Raw genomic sequence first — 18,921 nt, forward strand, 5'->3', positions numbered from 1 at the left:
GGAGGTCTAGTGGCAGAGTGCTTAAGAGTGAAAGTTCTGGGGTTAACTAGTTCACTAGCAGGCTTTTTGCTGGTGCTGTGGTTTTAACAGTGTCAGTACAGGCACCTCAACTGTAAGATGGGACTGGTGGAGATGGGAGCAAGCTGGAGAGCACAGGCCAGTTTAAAGAGAGAGTTCATTTCAGCTCAAGGGATCTTGCTGGGAATATGTACCCAGTGATTTTCTTTTTTCCCCAAGAGAGTGGCATTTGTTAACAGGATTCAGAAATTTTATATGAAATTTCCAACTGAAATGCTGGAAGTTAAAATTTAAAATACCAGTGTGAGTGGAACAAACCCCTTCTGTAGGCATCAATTCGTGGCAGTGGTCCACTTTGAGGCCTTTAAATCTTCAGGTAGCTTTGTATTTCCTTTTAAAACGTATACAGTCCTGATAAGAGTGACCATCTTGGGACTCTACTCCCTTAATAGCTTAGCAAAATGTGTTGCTAGTGGTCCAGTCACTCAAGTTAAAAAACTAAAGAATTGCCATAAATGAATTTTATTCTTTCCTCTGATAGGCAGGATATAAGAATTCTGAGGGGAGGATGGGATCAGGTTCTTGTTACTTTTTGTACTTTTCCTCTGATAGCTGCTGATTCCTTTCATGGTTCTGTTTTCCCAGCAATTGGGGTAGTCCATCTCTTTTTTCTGGTTTATTGTGAATCCTGTTGAGACAAGTACAGTATAAACTTTGTGTTTGTATTTATTAGAAACTGTGGAATGTGTTACGGATATGAAAGATAAATTTTGTGTAAGTTCATTCCCTTAGGCTACCAGAATCTCTCGTGAAACCAGTATAACTATAAAAAAGCTATATGTGGTTGTTTGAACAATTAGAGCCATAATCTCTCTGAAGAAGCCGTTCCCCCTTATGATTTATTTGCCAAGTCTTTTTTTTTTTAAGAAAAAAAATTTTTTTTAATTTTTAAGTAATTTCTGCACCCAGTGTAGGGCTTGAACAATCACAAACCCGAGAACAAGAGTCGCATGCTCCACAGACTGAGCCAGCCAGGTGCCTCTTCTTGCCAGTTCTTTATTGTGTACAGAGATGACTAGTTTGCAGCTTTATGAATTATTTTGTGAATCCAAAGATTCTTTTTGCTGATTAAACCAGCATAATTGGTATTGACCCTCATGAAGCCAGGGCTGGGATGTTAAATCACCTGTGTTGCCTACAGATTCCTATCCACCCTGGTTCCAAGCAGTTGAGTTTTTGTGATAATTGAGTGTGGAATTTAGACAATCTAGGATTCTGAGTCTTACACTTTGGTCGCTGCAACACTCCAGGAGTATGTTTATAACAAGGAAGGAACCTTAGAATAAAAAATAGCCCACAATTTATTGAGTATCTCTTTTGTTCAGGGCACATATTATTGTGAATCACAAAATCCCTGCAAAGTAAGACAGGGAATTCTTTTATTTACAAGTAAAAGAAGGCAAGTAAGAATCCAGGATAAAATTCCAAATACTCATAATGCAGAACCTTTTATCTTTTATCTAGAGTTTGCTTCTCACAGAGCAATCCTTTAGGATTATCAGAGCCAAAGAGGCAGCCATCCTTTCTCAGTGTTGAAAGAAATGACTGCAAAACTATTCACAACCACTTTGTAGCCTTATGCCCATAACCCATGTACTAGCTGTTCTGTAGTCCTATGCCAGTGGTATAGCCCATTTCACACAATGGGAAGGAATTTGAAGAAGATTTCAAAACTGTTGTGTATATTTTTGCTAGGTTTGAAAAGTCAAATCTGAGAAAGGAGAGAGGAGACAATAAAGTTAAAGGGAGAGCCTAGATCTCTGATAACAGCAGTGCTGAAGATGCCTGGGTGGCTCAGTGGTTAAACAGCAGTGCTGAAGTTGTTAGAGTACATCCCAAGTGTCTTGGGAAAGCTATTCCCCTTGAATATTCCAGTATGGCTCAAGTGTGTTTGCTTGCACCACTGTCTGTTTCTATGCTGCTGTCTTTAACCCTGCTGTTCTTTTTTTACATTTTGTAGATTTCTGCTGAACAGCTCAGAAAACTAAATGATTCTTTAAATTTTAGTGTTTAATCTGCATAAAATACTTTGTTTTAATTAAAAATGGGGGTGGGGAGAGAGGGAACAGTGTGTAACATGTATCAGTCCCAATGCCTGGATTCAGTTGGTTTAAATAAATTTTAACCCTACTTCTACTACTCTCTCCTCACTAGACAAGAATTCTCTCTGAGAATTCTGAGTCTTCAGAATTGACTGAAATTCAAATAATGCTTTTCCTGGAAGTCTAAAAGACAATTCAGGAGCACAATTTTAAGTGTTTTTATCATGTGATACCATAGTGGTTCAAGACTCAAATTAATGTGCTAACTACTAGATAATTTCAGAGCACATAAAAGGTCCTTAATAAATATACAGTTGACCTTTGAACAATATGGGGGTTAGGGGCACTGACCCCCTCCACCTCCATGCAGTTGAAACTCATAGATAATTTTTGACTCTTCAAAAACTTGACTAATAGCCTGCTGTTGACCAGATATGGATAACCAGATGTTATCCATAAACATTTGGTTAACGTATATTTTGTTTATATTATATACTGTATTCTTACAATAAAGTAAGCTGGAAAAATATTAAGAATCATAAGGAAGAGAGCATACATGTACAGTATTATACTCTACTTACTGAAAAAAAATCCACATACAGGTGGGCCCACACTGTTCAAACCTGTTATTCAAGGGTCAGCTGTATACTAAATGAGTGACTTCTTTGCAGTGTCCTCTTTGTATGTGAACAAAGTTGTACCTCTGACTCCTCCTTATCCAGAAGGACCTGTGGTCTTAGAGGATTTCCCACTCATTGTCAACTATTGTGTGGATTCCTGTGCTGGACAAGGCATTGCTTTTAGCACTGTAGTGAAATAGAGATGGGATGTAATGGTTGTTCTCTTTACAGTCTAGTAGTGGAGACAAGATATTAGGGAGGAGGAAAAGAAAAACCATTGTGAGCAAAGGCATGAAAGGCTAGAGCCTCACTTTTGGAAATTCTGAGTGGAGTGAAGTGGGATAGTAAGTACCTCAAGGATTTTGGTGGGATTATAAGATCAAGCTAATATTAGAGTTATAGGACAGTAGTGGAAAATAGACTGGAAAGATAGTTTCATCATATCTGAGTATTTTGACCATTATCCAAGAAATCTTTGGGAGTTGCTGAAAACTTATGAGCACAGTGCTAATACGAAGTGGTTGTTTAGGGAGAAAATGGAACATAAAAGCTGGAAAGAGAGGGGCTGGCGAAAGGAACATCTGTAGGGCAATTATTGGAATGGTAAATATAAAATGATGAGGTCAAAGTAAGGGTTGAGAAAGTGGGAAGGGCAAAGACAAATAGATGCACGTGTGCTGAGTACAAGGTAAGTGGCCAGCATATCTTTGTTAAAGAGAACTGGCGTGATTTAACAAAGTGTTGGGGAGGAGAAAGAAAAGAGTCAGGTTTGAGATCAGTGTTCTAAGCCTGGATGTCTGAGACTTGATGCGATTACTGACAGAATGGAAATGTTTGAAGAGAGAGGTGGCATGCTGTGTCTGAGGTCATGCTATTTGAATGACCATGGAAATACCTGGTTCTCAGATGGCAAGGCTCTGTGCATTCATGCATTTAGATTGAAGATGTAGATTTGGGAGTCTTCTGGAGAAGAGGCACTGCAAGTAGAGATGGTCTCTATAATGATAGGTTTGCACAGAGGCATTTACTGAATGGCCTCAGATAAATCTCTTATCCTTGCTGAACTTTTTTTGTTAATGTAAAAATGGTTGGGCAGAGGGTAGGAGATAGCAGTGATGCTAATATGTACCCTAACTACTACTCCCAAGTCTTTTTTATCAAATGACAGGGCATAACAGTGTGCCTTGTAGTCTATAAACAGTGATACAAATATAGACTGTGAATATTTTGTTGCCAGTGGTAACCAAGTGTGGCTGGGGTTAAAAATGCATTCTTTGGTTCTGTCTTAAACTGTCCCATGCTCTTACTCTTTGCTCCAAACAACTTAATTGACAAGTATCAATGCTGCAGGAAGCCCCTACTGTTGTGTAATTGATAGTTTAAGAAATAAAAAGTAGCTCTTCCTGTTCAACTCACATTGATCTGGACTCCTGCTTTAATGCTCTTTCTTTTTGGTTCCCAAAGAGTTTTAACTAAGCTCCCATATGTTGTCTTTGTAGGCAAGAGATTAAAGTTGGGCAGAAGCCTTTGGAAAGGAATCAAATAAAATTCTGAGAGGTCTTATGTCTTCCTCCAAGATTGCATTCTAAGGAGAGATATTTTTGAGATTCAGTATCTTTTCTTAGCTCTTCAGGAGTCTCAGTAAAATGTAATTATTTTGTTTAATTAAAGGTGGCAAACCTAACTCAACCCCCATATTTTTAAAACTTTCTTGAGTGTGAAGATAAAAGGGGACTATTGGATTGACCCAAGGATAGAGAGTCCACAAAGCAGTATGGTAAAAGGATCATTATCTGCTTATAGTGTGATGATGAGTACTGCTTGGCTAGGAAAATCATCTTTTCTTATCTAATCTGAGGGAAAAGATATGTCTTCTCTCTCTTTACCTTCCTCTGTCTTCAAGACCTGCAGCAGCAGGGTTTGGAAAATAAATAATGGGGGTCTTTTGCTAATAATTCCAGACCGAAACCATAATCATCTAGTTTGAAGTGTATTTACCTATTTTCTATATTTTGGAGTCCAGAGAACTGCTGTTGAAGGGTAGTGAACAGGGATTCACTTGGAGTTGTGTTCATAGGATTTATATCACATAGTAAAGGGAGAATGTGGCAACCACCATTCACCCAGTGTGTACCTTGCATGAGCAGCATCTACTTCCTCAGTGGTATAGGGATTTGTGGATCTCTGATTTCTGCTCTGCTATGAACCAGGTAGTGGCTTGATTCACCAAGCATCTGAAAAACTATTGTTTAGTAGAACTATTTTGTTTACTGTTTTGCTGTGTCCTTTTCAAAAGGAAAGGAATTGTTGAGTGGGACATAAGAAGTATGGCAGGATGGGTTGAATGTGGCTAATGGGTCCTGGTCAGCTAAGGAACTTGGGCAAACTGATAAACTGTCTTTCTTGCCAAACGGGAGCTTCTTGGGGTATATATACATACCGTACAAACTTAAATTGCCAAGTCAGTGGTCTTTCCTCCCTTCCCTCCCCTCTCGTCTCTTTCATCTTTACTTGGGGATTAAGCCTCAGGAAAAATTATTTACATTTGAGAGTCAGGACAGTTACCACATCTTACAACTGTGGATCTGGTACAGTTTAAAGACAACAGAGAGAGAACCCAGGGAGTCTGCACACATGAAAGAAATGATGAGCAACAAAGATTATGAAAGATCAAAATAAACCATAGTATGTGAACTATATAATGGTATAAATGTGTTGGTATTTCTTACCTCAAAAAAAATTTTAATGTTTTTCATTGTAAAGTTTTTCCATTGAAACCATTTTTGAGTGTCCAGTTCAATGGCATTAAGGACACTGACAATCTTGTTTAACTATTTCTAGAACATTTTTCTCATCCTAGACAGAAACTCTGTACCCATTAAACAGTAACTCTCCCAGCCTCTGGTAACCTCTGTTCTACTTTCTGTTCAGTGAATTTCCCTATTCTAGTACCTCATATAAATGGAATCATGGAATATTTGTCCTTTTGTGTCAGGTTTATTTCAGCATAATGTTTTTAAGGTTCATCCATGATCAGAATTTTACTCATTTTTATGGCTGAATAATGTTCCATTGTATGTATTACCATTTTTTGTTTAGCCATTGATCTGTTAATGGCCACTAGGGGTGTTTCCGCCTTTCAATTATTGCGAATAGCGTAGCTGTGACATGGGTGTGCATGTATCTGTTTGAGTCCCTGCTTTCAGTTTTTTTTTTTTTTAAGATTTATTTATTTATTCATGATAGACATAGAGAGAGAGAGAGGGGGAGAGAGAGAGAGAGAGAGAGAGAGAGAGAGAGAGAGAGAGAGAGGCAGAAACACAGGAAGAGGGAGAAGCAGGCTCCATGCCGGGAGCCCGATATGGGACTCGATCCTGGGACTCCAGGATCGCGCCCTGGGCCAAAGACAGGTGCTAAACCGCTGAGCCACCCAGGGATCCCCCTGCTTTCAGTTCTTTTGGGTATATACCCAGATGTGGAATTGCTGGATCATATGATAATTCCATGTTTAGCTTTGTGTGAAACTGCTAAAGCATCCCAGCTGCACCATTTTATTTTACATTCCTGCCAGCATTGCACAAAGGTTCCAGTTTTTCCATATCCTCCTCAATATCCTCGACGTGTTATTTTCCAGTTTTTGGATAATAACCATCCTAATGGGTGTGTCAATTTTTTTAACATCTATTCTGATGAACATTGGATGACTCAAAAGTGCTGCTTACTATTGTGAGGAGCCAGTTTCCTTAAGCTAACTAAAAGGGAACAGTGCCATATAAAAGTGGAGCTGTAGGGATTTTGGCCATCGTATATATAGTATCTGCTTTTTCATAAGACATTTTCATTTATAAGTTGGTTTACATTGTTCAACCTTTTAGAAACATATGGACTCTCAGAAATCAGCCGAAACCCTCAGATTCAGAAGAGGCAAAATTTAGGGGCTCTTGGATGTGTTTAAGCTGTCTGGGGCACTCTAGTTAGTTCTTGGGTTTGGCTTTCAAAGTTTGGATTAGTAGTTTAAGCAGTCCAATGGATGAGGTTTTGTAAAAGTCCTTTGGCCTTATCTATCCTCTTACTTCACCTTTTGCCTTGCCTAATGTACATAGTAAGCCTCAACAAATTTTTAAGTAGAGAACCAAAAAAACAAAAACAAAAACAAAAAACAGGAAAGGACCTAGTAAAAAAGGTTATGAAAGATACTGAGCTGTGGCCATCTTCAAGTGACACCATTGCTGCTCATAAATCAGTCATTTGCTCCATTTCATTTGTAGGGGAGGAAAACTTCCTCTTTTCTCTTTTTGGCTAGTCTAATATAGTTAAATTAACACAAGACAGATTAACAAGAGAAAAAAATTAATTTCGTATATATGGGAGCTCATCAAAATATGAGATTCAAAGAAATGACCAAAGCCAGCAGCTTTTATACCTTTTAGACAAAGAAGCAATAAATCTGTTAAGAGTTGACAAGACAAAGATGTTTGGGCTTGGGGTAGCAAATTAATGAAGAAATAACAAGGTTTATTTATACAGCCTTCTTGGCCCTGAATTGCCTCTCTGGTGGTAATGATGCCTTCATCTCCCAGGTGTAGAGGAAGGCACATAGGGAAATTTATTTCTTGTTTTCAGGGAGACAGAGGGGGGGGTCGGTGTCTTTCTTGGACTAGCTCTTTCTTCAGTAACTTCAATTAAAAACAATATGCCAGGGTGGCCTATTTTGGGGTGGCCTACCCCAAACTGCATCACATTGTTTCAGAGAGAGCTAGTTTTCTGTTAATATTTTCCTGTGCCTAGGAGAGCTGTTGTTGAATAGTTTTGAATGAGCCCACGTGCAGAAAATCTGTTGACAAATATTCTGATAGACAACAATCTTCTCTCCCTTGAAAAACCTGTAAAACTCTATTGGGAACTGATTAACCAGGGTGTTGTAAATAAAAGGAATTCATTGGGTACCTCAGTTGGTTAAATGTCTCCCTTTGGCTCAGGCTGTGATCCAGGGCGTGCTCTCAGCAGGGAATCTGCTCCTCCCTCTCCCTCTCCCTCTCCCTCTTTGCTCTCTCTTAAGTAAATAAATAAAATGTTTTTTTTATAAAGGAATTCATAACTAGGGGAATTAATTTAGCCTTTCCTTTAAGGTGTTGTGATTTTGTTGTTGTCATTGTTTTAAATAGCACTAGTCTTGAGGCCTGCTTTTGAGGGCAGGGTAGAGGATTTTAGAATCAAGTAAGTTTGGGAAATTGTATCTCCCTCTAGCTACCTGCTGGTGATTTATAATGCACGTTAGCATTCTGGCACCTTAAGGTTTGCAAGAAGTCCTGCATAAAGGCAGAATATCAGTTTTTATGTGTTTTCCAAACTTCATAACCCTTTTTGTTGAATAGCCATTTAACATTTCTTGAAACAAATATTTCTTAGATTACAGATTGGGAAATTAGACCGTTGCTTTTTTTTTTAAATTTTTAAATTTATTTATTTACGATAGTCACAGAGAGAGAGAGAGAGGCAGAGACACAGGCAGAGGGAGAAGCAGGCTCCATGCACCAGGAGCCCGATGTGGGATTTGATCCGGGGTCTCCAGGATCGTGCCCTGGGCCAAAGCCGGGCGCTAAACCACTGCGCCACCCAGGGATCCCCTAGACCATTGCTTTTAAAGTATGTAACTTTAATATCAAAGTTTTGAGTAACATATGGGTATTCTTGAGCCCAAAGAAGTGTGAAGGCATCCTGATAAAAAGCAAGTGGTTACACTTAAGTTATTTGGCCATCTAAACATTAATGTACTCTTTGTATATGTTTCCCTGGTATAGGAGATGGTTTGGGAGCAGTATATCATTATGGAAGATTCTGTAAAATGGTAATTGCTGTAGAAACCTATATTTTTTCTTTCCCTTCCATTTCTGGGTGGGGAATTTTGTTCATGATTTTTTCACAATAAGCATATAGAATGATACCAAGCATTTTGGAAAATGGGTGCAAAACCTTGGAGATAAAGATAATTGGTTGTGATCTTGGCTCATTAGTTTTAGAAAATGAAAAGACCTTCTGTTGGGGGGAGAATTGGCCCTTCCCCCATCCTGTTTGCTGCTTTCTGAAAGCCTGGAAGAAGCAACAAAGGACCCTTAACTATCCCAGGAGGAAAAAAAACAAAAACAAACCAAACTATCCCAGAAGAATGTGCTCAACTCTTTACGTGGTGGATACCCTCTCTTTGGGAATTGGTGTCTTTAAAACACTTAACCCTGTTGCCAATAGCTGTCACAGATGTTGAGTTTCTGAGATGGACTAGCTGTGGATCAAAAGAAAGCATTGGCAAAATACACCTATTGATGATAATAACCTTTCAAATTTATTTTATTAGTACATCCTACTTTAATATCTCATTCAATTCTCATAACATCCCTGTAATATAGTTAGAGGAGAATAATTATGATTCTTCAGTTGAGTGCTAAGGCATAAATTTAAATAACTTGCTCAAATTCATAAGGCTGCTTAGTTTTAATTATGGCATCAAAACTGGATTCCAGGTCTCCTGTCAAGTGCTACAAACAAGTGCTCTTTTTGCTGACTGCATTGACAAATTAGTTTTGATGTTAAGCGTTTAAATAAAAATTTAAAGGTTTCTCCTGTTATGCAAAAGCAGAGGGCTCCTATGTATGAAACCTTTCATAAGTGGAAATGGCATAAAGCAGAGAAGCACTTACCATTGATTATGTGTAAAAGTTTTGAGCATTCCCAGGCCAGAGAATAACCTCTCATAGGATTTTATGATACCTTAGGATACATCTTGCTAACGTATGCACAAAATAAATCTAGATAAAGCCCAGATGTTCAGAGACACAGTTCAGAGCTGTTGCAGATTTGTACTGAGATGCTGAGTGGTTCCCAGGGAAGGAGTTGGATGGGGCACCTGCTGCTCTGCTTGGGGTCTGTGCTGCCTCTGTAAGGGTCCAATGCACAATGAACGTGTAACACTATTTTCATAAAAACAAAAATCCTCTTTGGATTTCTTTCAGTTAGCAAAAACCAGGTACCAATGTAGATCTTTGTTAAAGCAAAGTGGTGTAACATGAACTTCAAAAGTGGGGTTACCTGTTTTGCATTTTTATTTTATAGTTTTATGGCTTAAAATATTTGGTGCCTAGGGCAGCCCGGGTGGCTCAGCCTTTTGGCGCTGCCTTCAGCCCAGGGCATGATTCTGGGGACCAGGATCAAGTCCCGCATTGGGCTCCCTGCATGGAGCCTGCTTCTCCCTCTGCCTGTGTCTCTGCCTCTCTCTCTGTCTCTCTCATGAATATATAAATAAAATCTTTTAAAAAATTTTTGGTGCCTAGAAAACTAGTAATAGTTGTGTTTTCTTTTGAGAAATGAGAAAATGAGACTTAGAAAGATTGACCTACCCACTGTGATATAGTTTGCAAGTGAGAGCTACAACTAGAACTTCGCCATTTTTTTGTAGTGTTTTGATAAACCAAGCTGTTGGTAGATGGTATCTTTAGTTGATTGCAGTAAGTATTTGTTGAATAGGATTTAATCTTTTCTTGAGGCTTCAGCCCTGTTTCTTAGTAAGGGGTAAAGCTCATGTTTTAGAGAATATCAAACTTTTTTCCCAGATCCAGGTTGTAGGCCAGGATTATATTGACCCACTTCACTGATTGCATCACTTGAGTCATATACCTTTTTGGAGTCTAAGAAATAGGTCTAGAAAAGGCAACCCACTGGAGCACCTGGATTGTTCAGTCCGTTAAGCATCAAACTCCTAATTTCGGCTCAGGTCATGATCTCAGGGTTGTGAGATCAAGCCCCACGTCACTTAAGATTCTCTCCTTCTTCCTTCCCCCACCCCTTAAAAATAAGAAAGAAGGAAAAGGCAACTGACTGTGTTACCCACAGGAATCAAGGGAAGAATCAGAACTGAGATTATATATCAGCAGTAGGACCAAGGCATGAGACCGCGTAAGATGGAACCAGACCAGAACTGGCCTTTGGCAGGAGCCTAGACTGTGGCATTGGATTGAGATGCATAGTTAAATCTGTTTCTAGGCCCAGGATGGGCACTTGATGGTGTTTCCTAGGCTAGAACAGCAAGGTAGGAATGACAGCCCACCAGAGGAGTGAGCCTAGCAAAGATCCAGAAAATAGAAATGGCTGTCAATTTATTAATCTAATTAAGTGGAACAATTATTTACTCTCTTGTTGACAATCTCTTGTTCTGCAGAGGCCTTTGAAATTGATGCAATGTACTGCTCTAACCCTCTCTAGTCCAGATGTGATACGTATGGAGCACTTTGGCTTAACTTGGCTTTTTGCATCAATCTAAGAAACAATACTGCACTAGCCTGAATGAGAGCAAGGTGTTGAGTATAAGACAGTGATTCTCAAATTTTAGAGAGAATCAGAATTGCCTAGAGGGCTTGTTAAAACATATAACTGGGAGAAACACTCCCAGAGTTTCTGCTTTAGTTGGTCTGGGCTGGAGCCCAAAATTTTGCAATTGTAACAAAATCCAAGTTGTTGCTGGTCCTGGGATCACACTTTGAGGACCACTAATCTAGGAATAGATGATGAAGTGGATATAACTGTTTAGTTACTCTTAATTAAGGCCTTCACAGAGGAGGGAAAAGGGAATTAGCATTTAAATTTAAGTTTCTGCCACAATTAAGACTCTGTGCTAGGTGATTTGCCATCATTACTTAATCTAACCCTTGAAACCCTCTGCAGATGGAAATTTTCCTATTTTCCCCCACAGCATAAACATGTTAAAAACTTACTGTAATAAGTCTTACTTCAAGGACAGCTTTCACTTCTAACTTAAAGCATAATGTTGCATATGCCATTATGAATGTGATTTAATGCAGAGGATGTGTTAAATTCCATTGTTGACTTTTAGGTGTTTATTACTCCTCTTATAGATTTATAAGAGATACAAAATGTAGATTAGTTTTGTAGTAATGATTATACAATAGATGGAATTAAGTGTTCTGACATACTTTCTCATATAGAACATAAAGTGAACAAGAGCTTTACTCTAACATTAGGTATAATACATCTTTCAGATCACAAGAAAAGATAAGCCTCAGTTAATTTTGTCAGGGTGTTTTCATTCTTTTTTTTAATGTTGCCAATTGGTTATTGACCTGTCCTTTTTAAGAAACAAATAAAGAGAGAAATGATGAATTTCAGAATAGTTGATACTAAGAAATGACCAAATTCTTGAGATTGCAACGATAAGACTCCTTTAAAGTGTTCTTTGTTAATGTCATTTTTGAAAGGTCAACTTTTTAATGGTGTTCAGTGAAGTTACTTTGTGCTCTTGTTTGACAGATTCACACAGAAATTTTTAAAAAAGTAAAAAGCAAAAGCAGCGATCCAAGCATTTGAATTGAAGGCATTCCAGGAAAACCTGCCATTTATTGTGAAAATCGTCTTTGATCTTGAAATTAAAAGTAAACCTGGAAAGGAATTTACAAACGAGGAAAAAAAAAAGTTTGGGATCGGACTCACAGGATCTGGGCTTGGAAATGCCTCAGGTAAATCATACAGAGTAGGTGCAAAGTTTTATATTTTCCCTACTGCAGAAAGTCAATACCACTGGTTCTGTAAGTTCTCTGAATCTTAACACAACTTGACCAACTCCCTTTTTAAGACATTTTACTTCTGATCTCAGCTATTTCTGAATATGTGTCCTTCCTTCCATTGCTCTCATTTCCTCTTTTGCTACAGCTTTGAAATTATTTTAATGAACTTGACGCTGGAAGCACGTTGAATGCGAAGTTGTTTAGAAAGGGGGCGGATCTGCTGGCTTTATGGAGGCTCACCCAACTCCCCTGAAAATTAATTTGCCACAGAAAGCCCACTTCCATCTCCTTGTCTACTTCTGATTCCCAGTCGTACCTTTCCATTTATGCCTATTGAATTTAAAAGTAGTTAAGAGGAAATAGAGATTTCAACCTTTCTCTTTCATACACATACATATTCTCTCTCTCTCTATATATATATATACACACACACACACATATATTCATAAACACACCTACAAAATATTACTAAGAATGATTATATCTATTTATATTATGGTAACTACTTTGAATCGATCAGTTCTGGTAAGGCAATCATTGAAATAATAAATGAAATCCTGTTTGTCCCCACTGCACATAAGATTTCTTCCTGTCTTCCTTCAGTGGTTAGTTCTTACTCTCTTTCCTCTTTGGGTTCAGTGCTGAGGAGAAACCTAGAAATAAGGAGAGGACAGGAACTCTTAGGTAGTTTCATGTAGAGCCAGGCAGAATTATGCCTTGAGCACAGAAAATAAGCAACTTGCCAGGATTTCCCAGTGGCTCAGAGGTAAAGAAAGGGGATTTGCTAGCTGATATTAAGAAGACCAGTGGCCTAGCTCCACCCCAGTCCCTGGGCCAGGTACACTACACATACTGATTTAGAGCTCTTTCCCATTCAGCGTTTAATTTCCTATTTATGGAATACTTGAAGCTAGAGCTATAACACTCTTATTTTGAGCTTGTGACTTGATAGGGTTGGGGAAAATCAGAGAAAGAAAAGAATGGGTTGGGAAGTACCAGTGAGGAAAAACATTATAGGAGAGTGTGTAAGAAGGCCAGTCTGTGGTAAGTAGAAAGTATATGAATAGGGAAATGTAAGCAAATAGACGAATAGAATTTTTTAAAGTTTCAGCAAAAACTTGCAGAATAAGAACAAAAAGGCAAAGAGGTAATTTTTTATTGCTTTGCAACTTCTTCCTTCATCCAAGTTAGATTTCAGAGTGAGGCCTTTCACTTGTTTGGGTGGCTTTAGGAGTGTGGGCCTGGCCTTCCCTCTGGAGTGATTTATATAGATGTTGAAATGGAAAAGGGTTTGGCGAGAAAAGGGGCATCAACTCTGTGTGCCAAGTCTTTTTTCCCTTATTTATTACAAAATGAATTATAACCTTTTTCTGGGATCAAGATTAAGGCTATTGAGCTCATGCCAAGTTTCTGGTCTCACCAATAGGATTTTTGGATAGTTGGCTGATCCTATCTCCATCACCACATTCCTGGAGACATTGTTTGCACTAGAGGTGCCCAAATTGTCTTCCAGCTTGTTTGGGGAAATAAGACACTAGACTCACTTTAGGAGTACAGAATAAGACCAGCTTGCTATGTCTGCAGACCCCAGGAAATAGGGAATTCTCCACATTGAAGAGTTAGAAGAAGGAGTGGTGTTAGAGATGGATTTGAAGAAATGTTCTATAGCTGAATAAAGTACTCATTAGGTATTGAATGCTGATTCTAGTGGCTAAATAAGTTTTAGTTTTTAGAAGTTAGGTGTTAGTAACAGTTGTCACTATTTCTTTTTCTGTTTTTAATGCATCTTCATTATTGTCCTAATTTAAGTTCACAACTTAATGCTAGTTAAATCTCTCAAATGTGCTAAGGAGTAGAAAATATACAGAATTGTTGTGAAAATAATAAATTAGTAGGTGTGGGAGCAGGGCTTATGTGTAATAAATTGGCCTTGGAGTAGGCTTTAACTTTCTAAAGTTAAAATCATTCTGTTGCAGCCTAGTGTAAGCGGAATGGATCCGCCTTTTGGGGATGCCTTTCGAAGCCACACCTTTTCAGAACAGACACTAATGAGCACAGATCTCTTAGCAAACAGTTCAGATCCAGATTTCATGTATGAACTGGTAAGTAGCATTTTCTTGGATTCTGCTTTAATTGATTTGGGGTAAAAATGTTGTCATATACTTGTTTTTAATTTATAAATGCCTAAAAAGAAAAAAGAAGGTCAAGCTTGGTTCTTGTGACTGTCAGCCTAGTAATTTTAGATGGCTTTATGAACGCATTGGAAATAGTAAGAGGAGTGGAGGGGAGGTGGATGAGGGGATGGGTGAAACAGGTGAAAGAGATTAAGAGTACACTTACTACGATGAGTACTGAGTAATGTATAGAATTGTTGAATCACTATATTGTACACCTAAAACTAATATAACAGTGTATGTTAATTATACTGCGATTTAAAAATGTGTATACGATTATACAAATAAATATGGTATTTTTATATACATGTATGTGCACATACACATAAGAAAAAAATGTGAGAGGAAAGTATATCTAAATATCTTCAAGTCCAGTTTTTGCTGATGAGGATGGGAAGCTGTCTTTTTTGATATACCTAACCCCTAGAGGACTCTTCAACGGGGATATTTAGAAATGATAACACTGAGCAAAGCATAGAACACAGAGAATGTGAGGTAAAAATAGCAATTCCAAGTAGTATACTTATCACTTATTCTTTTTTTTTTCTTATCACTTATTCTTAAGATAAATAGACATCTGCGATTCCTAAGAACATTTAATAAATAATTTTAATTATGGCTTAAGCAACATGGAAGTATATGAAAACTGAATCATTGAATTGTACACTTAATACAATTTTGTGTATTGAATTTTGTGGTCTGCAAACTACTTCGTTAAAGCTGTTAGAACACAGACACACACACATATGCAAAAACTAAACAAGAATAGCCCCAAATAAATGGAAAAATCAAAGCAGGACAAAACAAACTGGAAAAATGAAAATTTCCTTATTTCCTTTCTGAACCTCCACCTTCTAAACCTATTCCCCAAAGATAAGTACTCCTAACAGAGTTTTTCTGTTCATATATAAATATATGAGTATTTTAAATTGGATGACACATTCATAGATACAGTATTCTGTAACTTAATCCTTTTAATGTAAAGACATATGGTGAGCGGCCTCTCATGCTAGTACATTAGACCTTTACTGCATTCTTTTTAATGGCTGCACAGTCTCACTGACATTTTAAAAATCCTATCTCTATTCATGAGGCGTATCACACTCCTGAGGAGTATTGTAGTTCCCATGCCCAGGCGTTGTTAACAAGGGCTTACCAAAGATCTTATCCTTCTGTGATGGAGTTTCAACTCTTCTTTGGTTTGCACTTTGCCTCTATATTTCAGTTCTCACTTAAGAAGACAGATTCTTCTGTGATTAAGGTAAGGTCGTCATTATTTGCTTTGTAATTGAAGCTTATTTCAAAGGAGATTCCCAAATCCTTCTAAGTCAAAGATCAGGAAATGTAAACCTTTTTCAGGGAGAGTGTTTATAGTAAAGTTCAAGAGCCCTTGATATTTAGACCATACCTAAGCCTCTCTAGGGACATATTCCCCCCCCTTTTTTTTTGCCCAAGGAAATGATATTATATGGACTGGTAAAGTGACATGTAAATAGCCTTTATCTTAAAATAAAACAGAACAGAGGTCAAGTAATGATTTATCAATTTGGTACATGGGTGTGAGGATGGAGGTGAATATTTCTTTCCTAAAATATGGTGTGTAATTTTTTTAAACTTTTCTCAGGATAGAGAGATGAACTATCAACAGAATCCTAGAGACAACTTCCTTTCTTTGGAGGACTGCAAAGATATTGAAAATCTGGAGTCTTTCACAGATGTCCTGGATAATGAGGGTGCCTTGACCTCAAACTGGGAACAGTGGGATACATACTGTGAAGACTTAACAAAGTACACCAAACTAACTAGCTGTGACATCTGGGGAACAAAAGAAGTGGATTACTTGGGTCTTGATGACTTTTCTAGCCCTTACCAAGATGAAGAGGTCATAAGTAAAACTCCAACTTTGGCCCAGCTGAATAGTGAGGATTCTCAGTCTGTTTCCGATTCCCTTTATTACCCTGATTCACTTTTCAGTGTCAAACAGAATCCCTTGCCCTCTTCATTCCCTAGTAAAAAGATCTCAAACAGAGCAGCTGCCCCTGTGTGTTCTTCTAAGACTCTTCAGGCTGAGGTCCCTTTGTCAGACTGTGTCCAAAAAGCAAGTAAACCCGCTTCAAGCACACAGATCATGGTGAAGACCAACATGTATCATAACGAAAAGGTGAACTTTCATGTTGAATGTAAAGACTATGTAAAAAAGGCAAAGGTAAAGATCAACCCAGTGCAGCAGAGCCGGCCCTTGTTGAGCCAGATTCACGCAGATGCAGCAAAGGAGAATACCTGCTACTGTGGTGCAGTAGCAAAGAGACCAGAGAAAAAAGGGATGGAGCCTCTTCAGGGTCATGCCACTCCAGCTTTGCCTTTTAAAGAAACCCAGGAACTATTACTCAGTCCCCTGTCCCAGGAGGGTCCTGGGTCAATCGCAGCGGGAGAGAGTAGCAGCCTTTCTGCCAGCACATTGGTCTCAGATTCATCCCAGAAAAAAGAAGAGCACAATTACTCCCTTTTTGTCTCCGACAACTTGGGTGAACAGCCAACCAAATGCAGTCCTGAAGAAGATGAGGAAGACGAGGAGGATGTTGATGATGAGGACCATGATGAAGGATTTGGTAGTGAGCATGAACTTTCTGAAAATGAGGAGGAAGAAGAAGAGGAAGAGGATTATGAAGATGACAAAGATGATGATATTAGTGACACTTTCTCTGAGCCAGGTATGGCAATGCTTGGAGGCTTACCAAACTGACCTTTCTCCTATTGAGATATCGATGGTTTCTTTATCTTAGTTTGGGGGATTCAATTCAAGATATTCAATTAATATCTTGGCTCAGATATATAATTGCTTTTTTTCTATTCAGGCAGTTCTAAAATAATCACTTTTGCTCATATAGTGATTCATAGGCTGATTCTTCGAGGGCTTCTTAATTTATCTTATGTTAAGGGACTTAATTTGTTACTCTCTGAGAAGCTGTGCAAAGATGCCAAGAATTGATCGATTAAAAAAATGTTCTATTTATATACATGTCCCTCTATTATAATTGAGGCAGGTTAGGAGTGCCCACATGGTAAACCAAGTAATGATGGTTTATATTACTCATGCTTATAACCAACAAGGCCTACTTAATGAATAATGTAAAAAAAGAGCTTTTTCGTGTCTGCCATCTTTCCATTCACACAGTATTTTTCCATTTAAGAAAAATACATGCTGTAATTTAATGAGCATGAAGGATACTCTGCTTTATTTATATACAGTACATATAAATAAAAGGGAAAAAGAACATGAAACTTGTGGGAACTGGTTCACTTCATTTAGCATTTACATGCTTGGGCTGTTGCCACTGTTGGCTTGTGCAGTATTTATGAAAATAGTATTGCCAAGTGGCACACAGTTTAAAATGCAGAAAGAAGCGAAGATCTTCAAATTTTTAAAAAAGTTATTCAAAGTTTTCTTCAAAATTATTTTCTTCAAAAATAGTGTTGATGCTGTAACTTGTATGTAAAAATAAGTTATTTTTAAAACCTTAGAAATTGTCAGAGACCCCTTTTGTTATAATTACTGGAATTTCTGGCAGTGTAAAGGTTGGTATTTAATTTTCAGAAAGCTTTTTAAGGCATAGTAGCTATATTGTAGCCAGTAAAGTACTATTACTGCTGAAAGACTTTCCTTTAGTGAAATCTATTACACAAATGCTTAGATTTGTGTCTTGGACACAATCAAGTTATTTGACTTGGGTAGAGTTTCAAGTACAGAAAAGGTACTTTAATCTGGTGGAAAAGGGCTAATGCCTTTTTTTGGTTTACTTTAGAACTCTAGATAGAACAATTATTTTCTCTACTTAGAAAAATTTTCCTCCTAAATTAATAAAATCTGCTTCGAGGGGCACTTGGGTGGCTTAGTTTGTTGACCATGTGAGTTCAGGCCCCACATTGGGTGTAGGTATTACTTAAAATAAAATCTGTAGGGACACCTGGTGGCTCAGTAATTGAGCATCTACTTGTGGCTCAGGTCTGATCTCGGGGCCCTGGGATTGAGTCCCACATCATGCTCTCCACAGGGAACCTGCTTCTCCCTCTGCCTACGACTCTGCCTCTCTCTCTCTCTCTCTCTTTCTCTCTCGCTCTCTCTCATAAATACATTTTTTAAAAAATCTTTTAAAAATCTGCTTTGAGAAGTTTCAGGGAAGGTTGTCTTTATAGCTAGTGCTGAGTTATATAGCTCCCTCTCATGGGAAGACCAGAGTGCTGTCTATGAGTGATCTTTAAGGTCTCACCAATCAGTGCTGTTGCTTTGAGTTCCATATTTAGGATCATGGTAGGAGGTAGGGGAAGGGTGAGACAAAGAAGAGATGGGTAATAACTAAGGGAAATAGAAAGTGTGGAGAAAGAGGAGTTTTTCCCTGTGGGTGCTCAAAGGAACATGTAAATCAGAGGGAGTCAGTAA

General features: G+C 38.2%; 1 protein-coding gene across 2 annotated transcripts in view; it reads left to right on the top strand.

The window, feature by feature from the left end:
• CREBRF (CREB3 regulatory factor) overlaps positions 1 to 18,921 on the top strand; it is a 58,229-nt gene that overhangs the window by 7,513 nt on the left and 31,795 nt on the right. For both annotated transcript variants that reach the window (XM_055325239.1, XM_055325240.1), the window contains exons 2-4: positions 12,056 to 12,261; positions 14,286 to 14,411; positions 16,108 to 17,194. In XM_055325239.1, the coding sequence (XP_055181214.1) occupies positions 12,253 to 12,261; positions 14,286 to 14,411; positions 16,108 to 17,194 (1,222 nt within the window). In that variant the 5' untranslated portion in view covers positions 12,056 to 12,252. The remainder of the gene's footprint in view (positions 1 to 12,055; positions 12,262 to 14,285; positions 14,412 to 16,107; positions 17,195 to 18,921) is intronic.

The sequence above is a fragment of the Nyctereutes procyonoides genome, unplaced genomic scaffold (assembly GCF_905146905.1).
Source record: "Nyctereutes procyonoides isolate TBG_1078 unplaced genomic scaffold, NYPRO_anot_genome, whole genome shotgun sequence".
NCBI classification, from domain to species: Eukaryota; Metazoa; Chordata; class Mammalia; order Carnivora; family Canidae; genus Nyctereutes; species Nyctereutes procyonoides.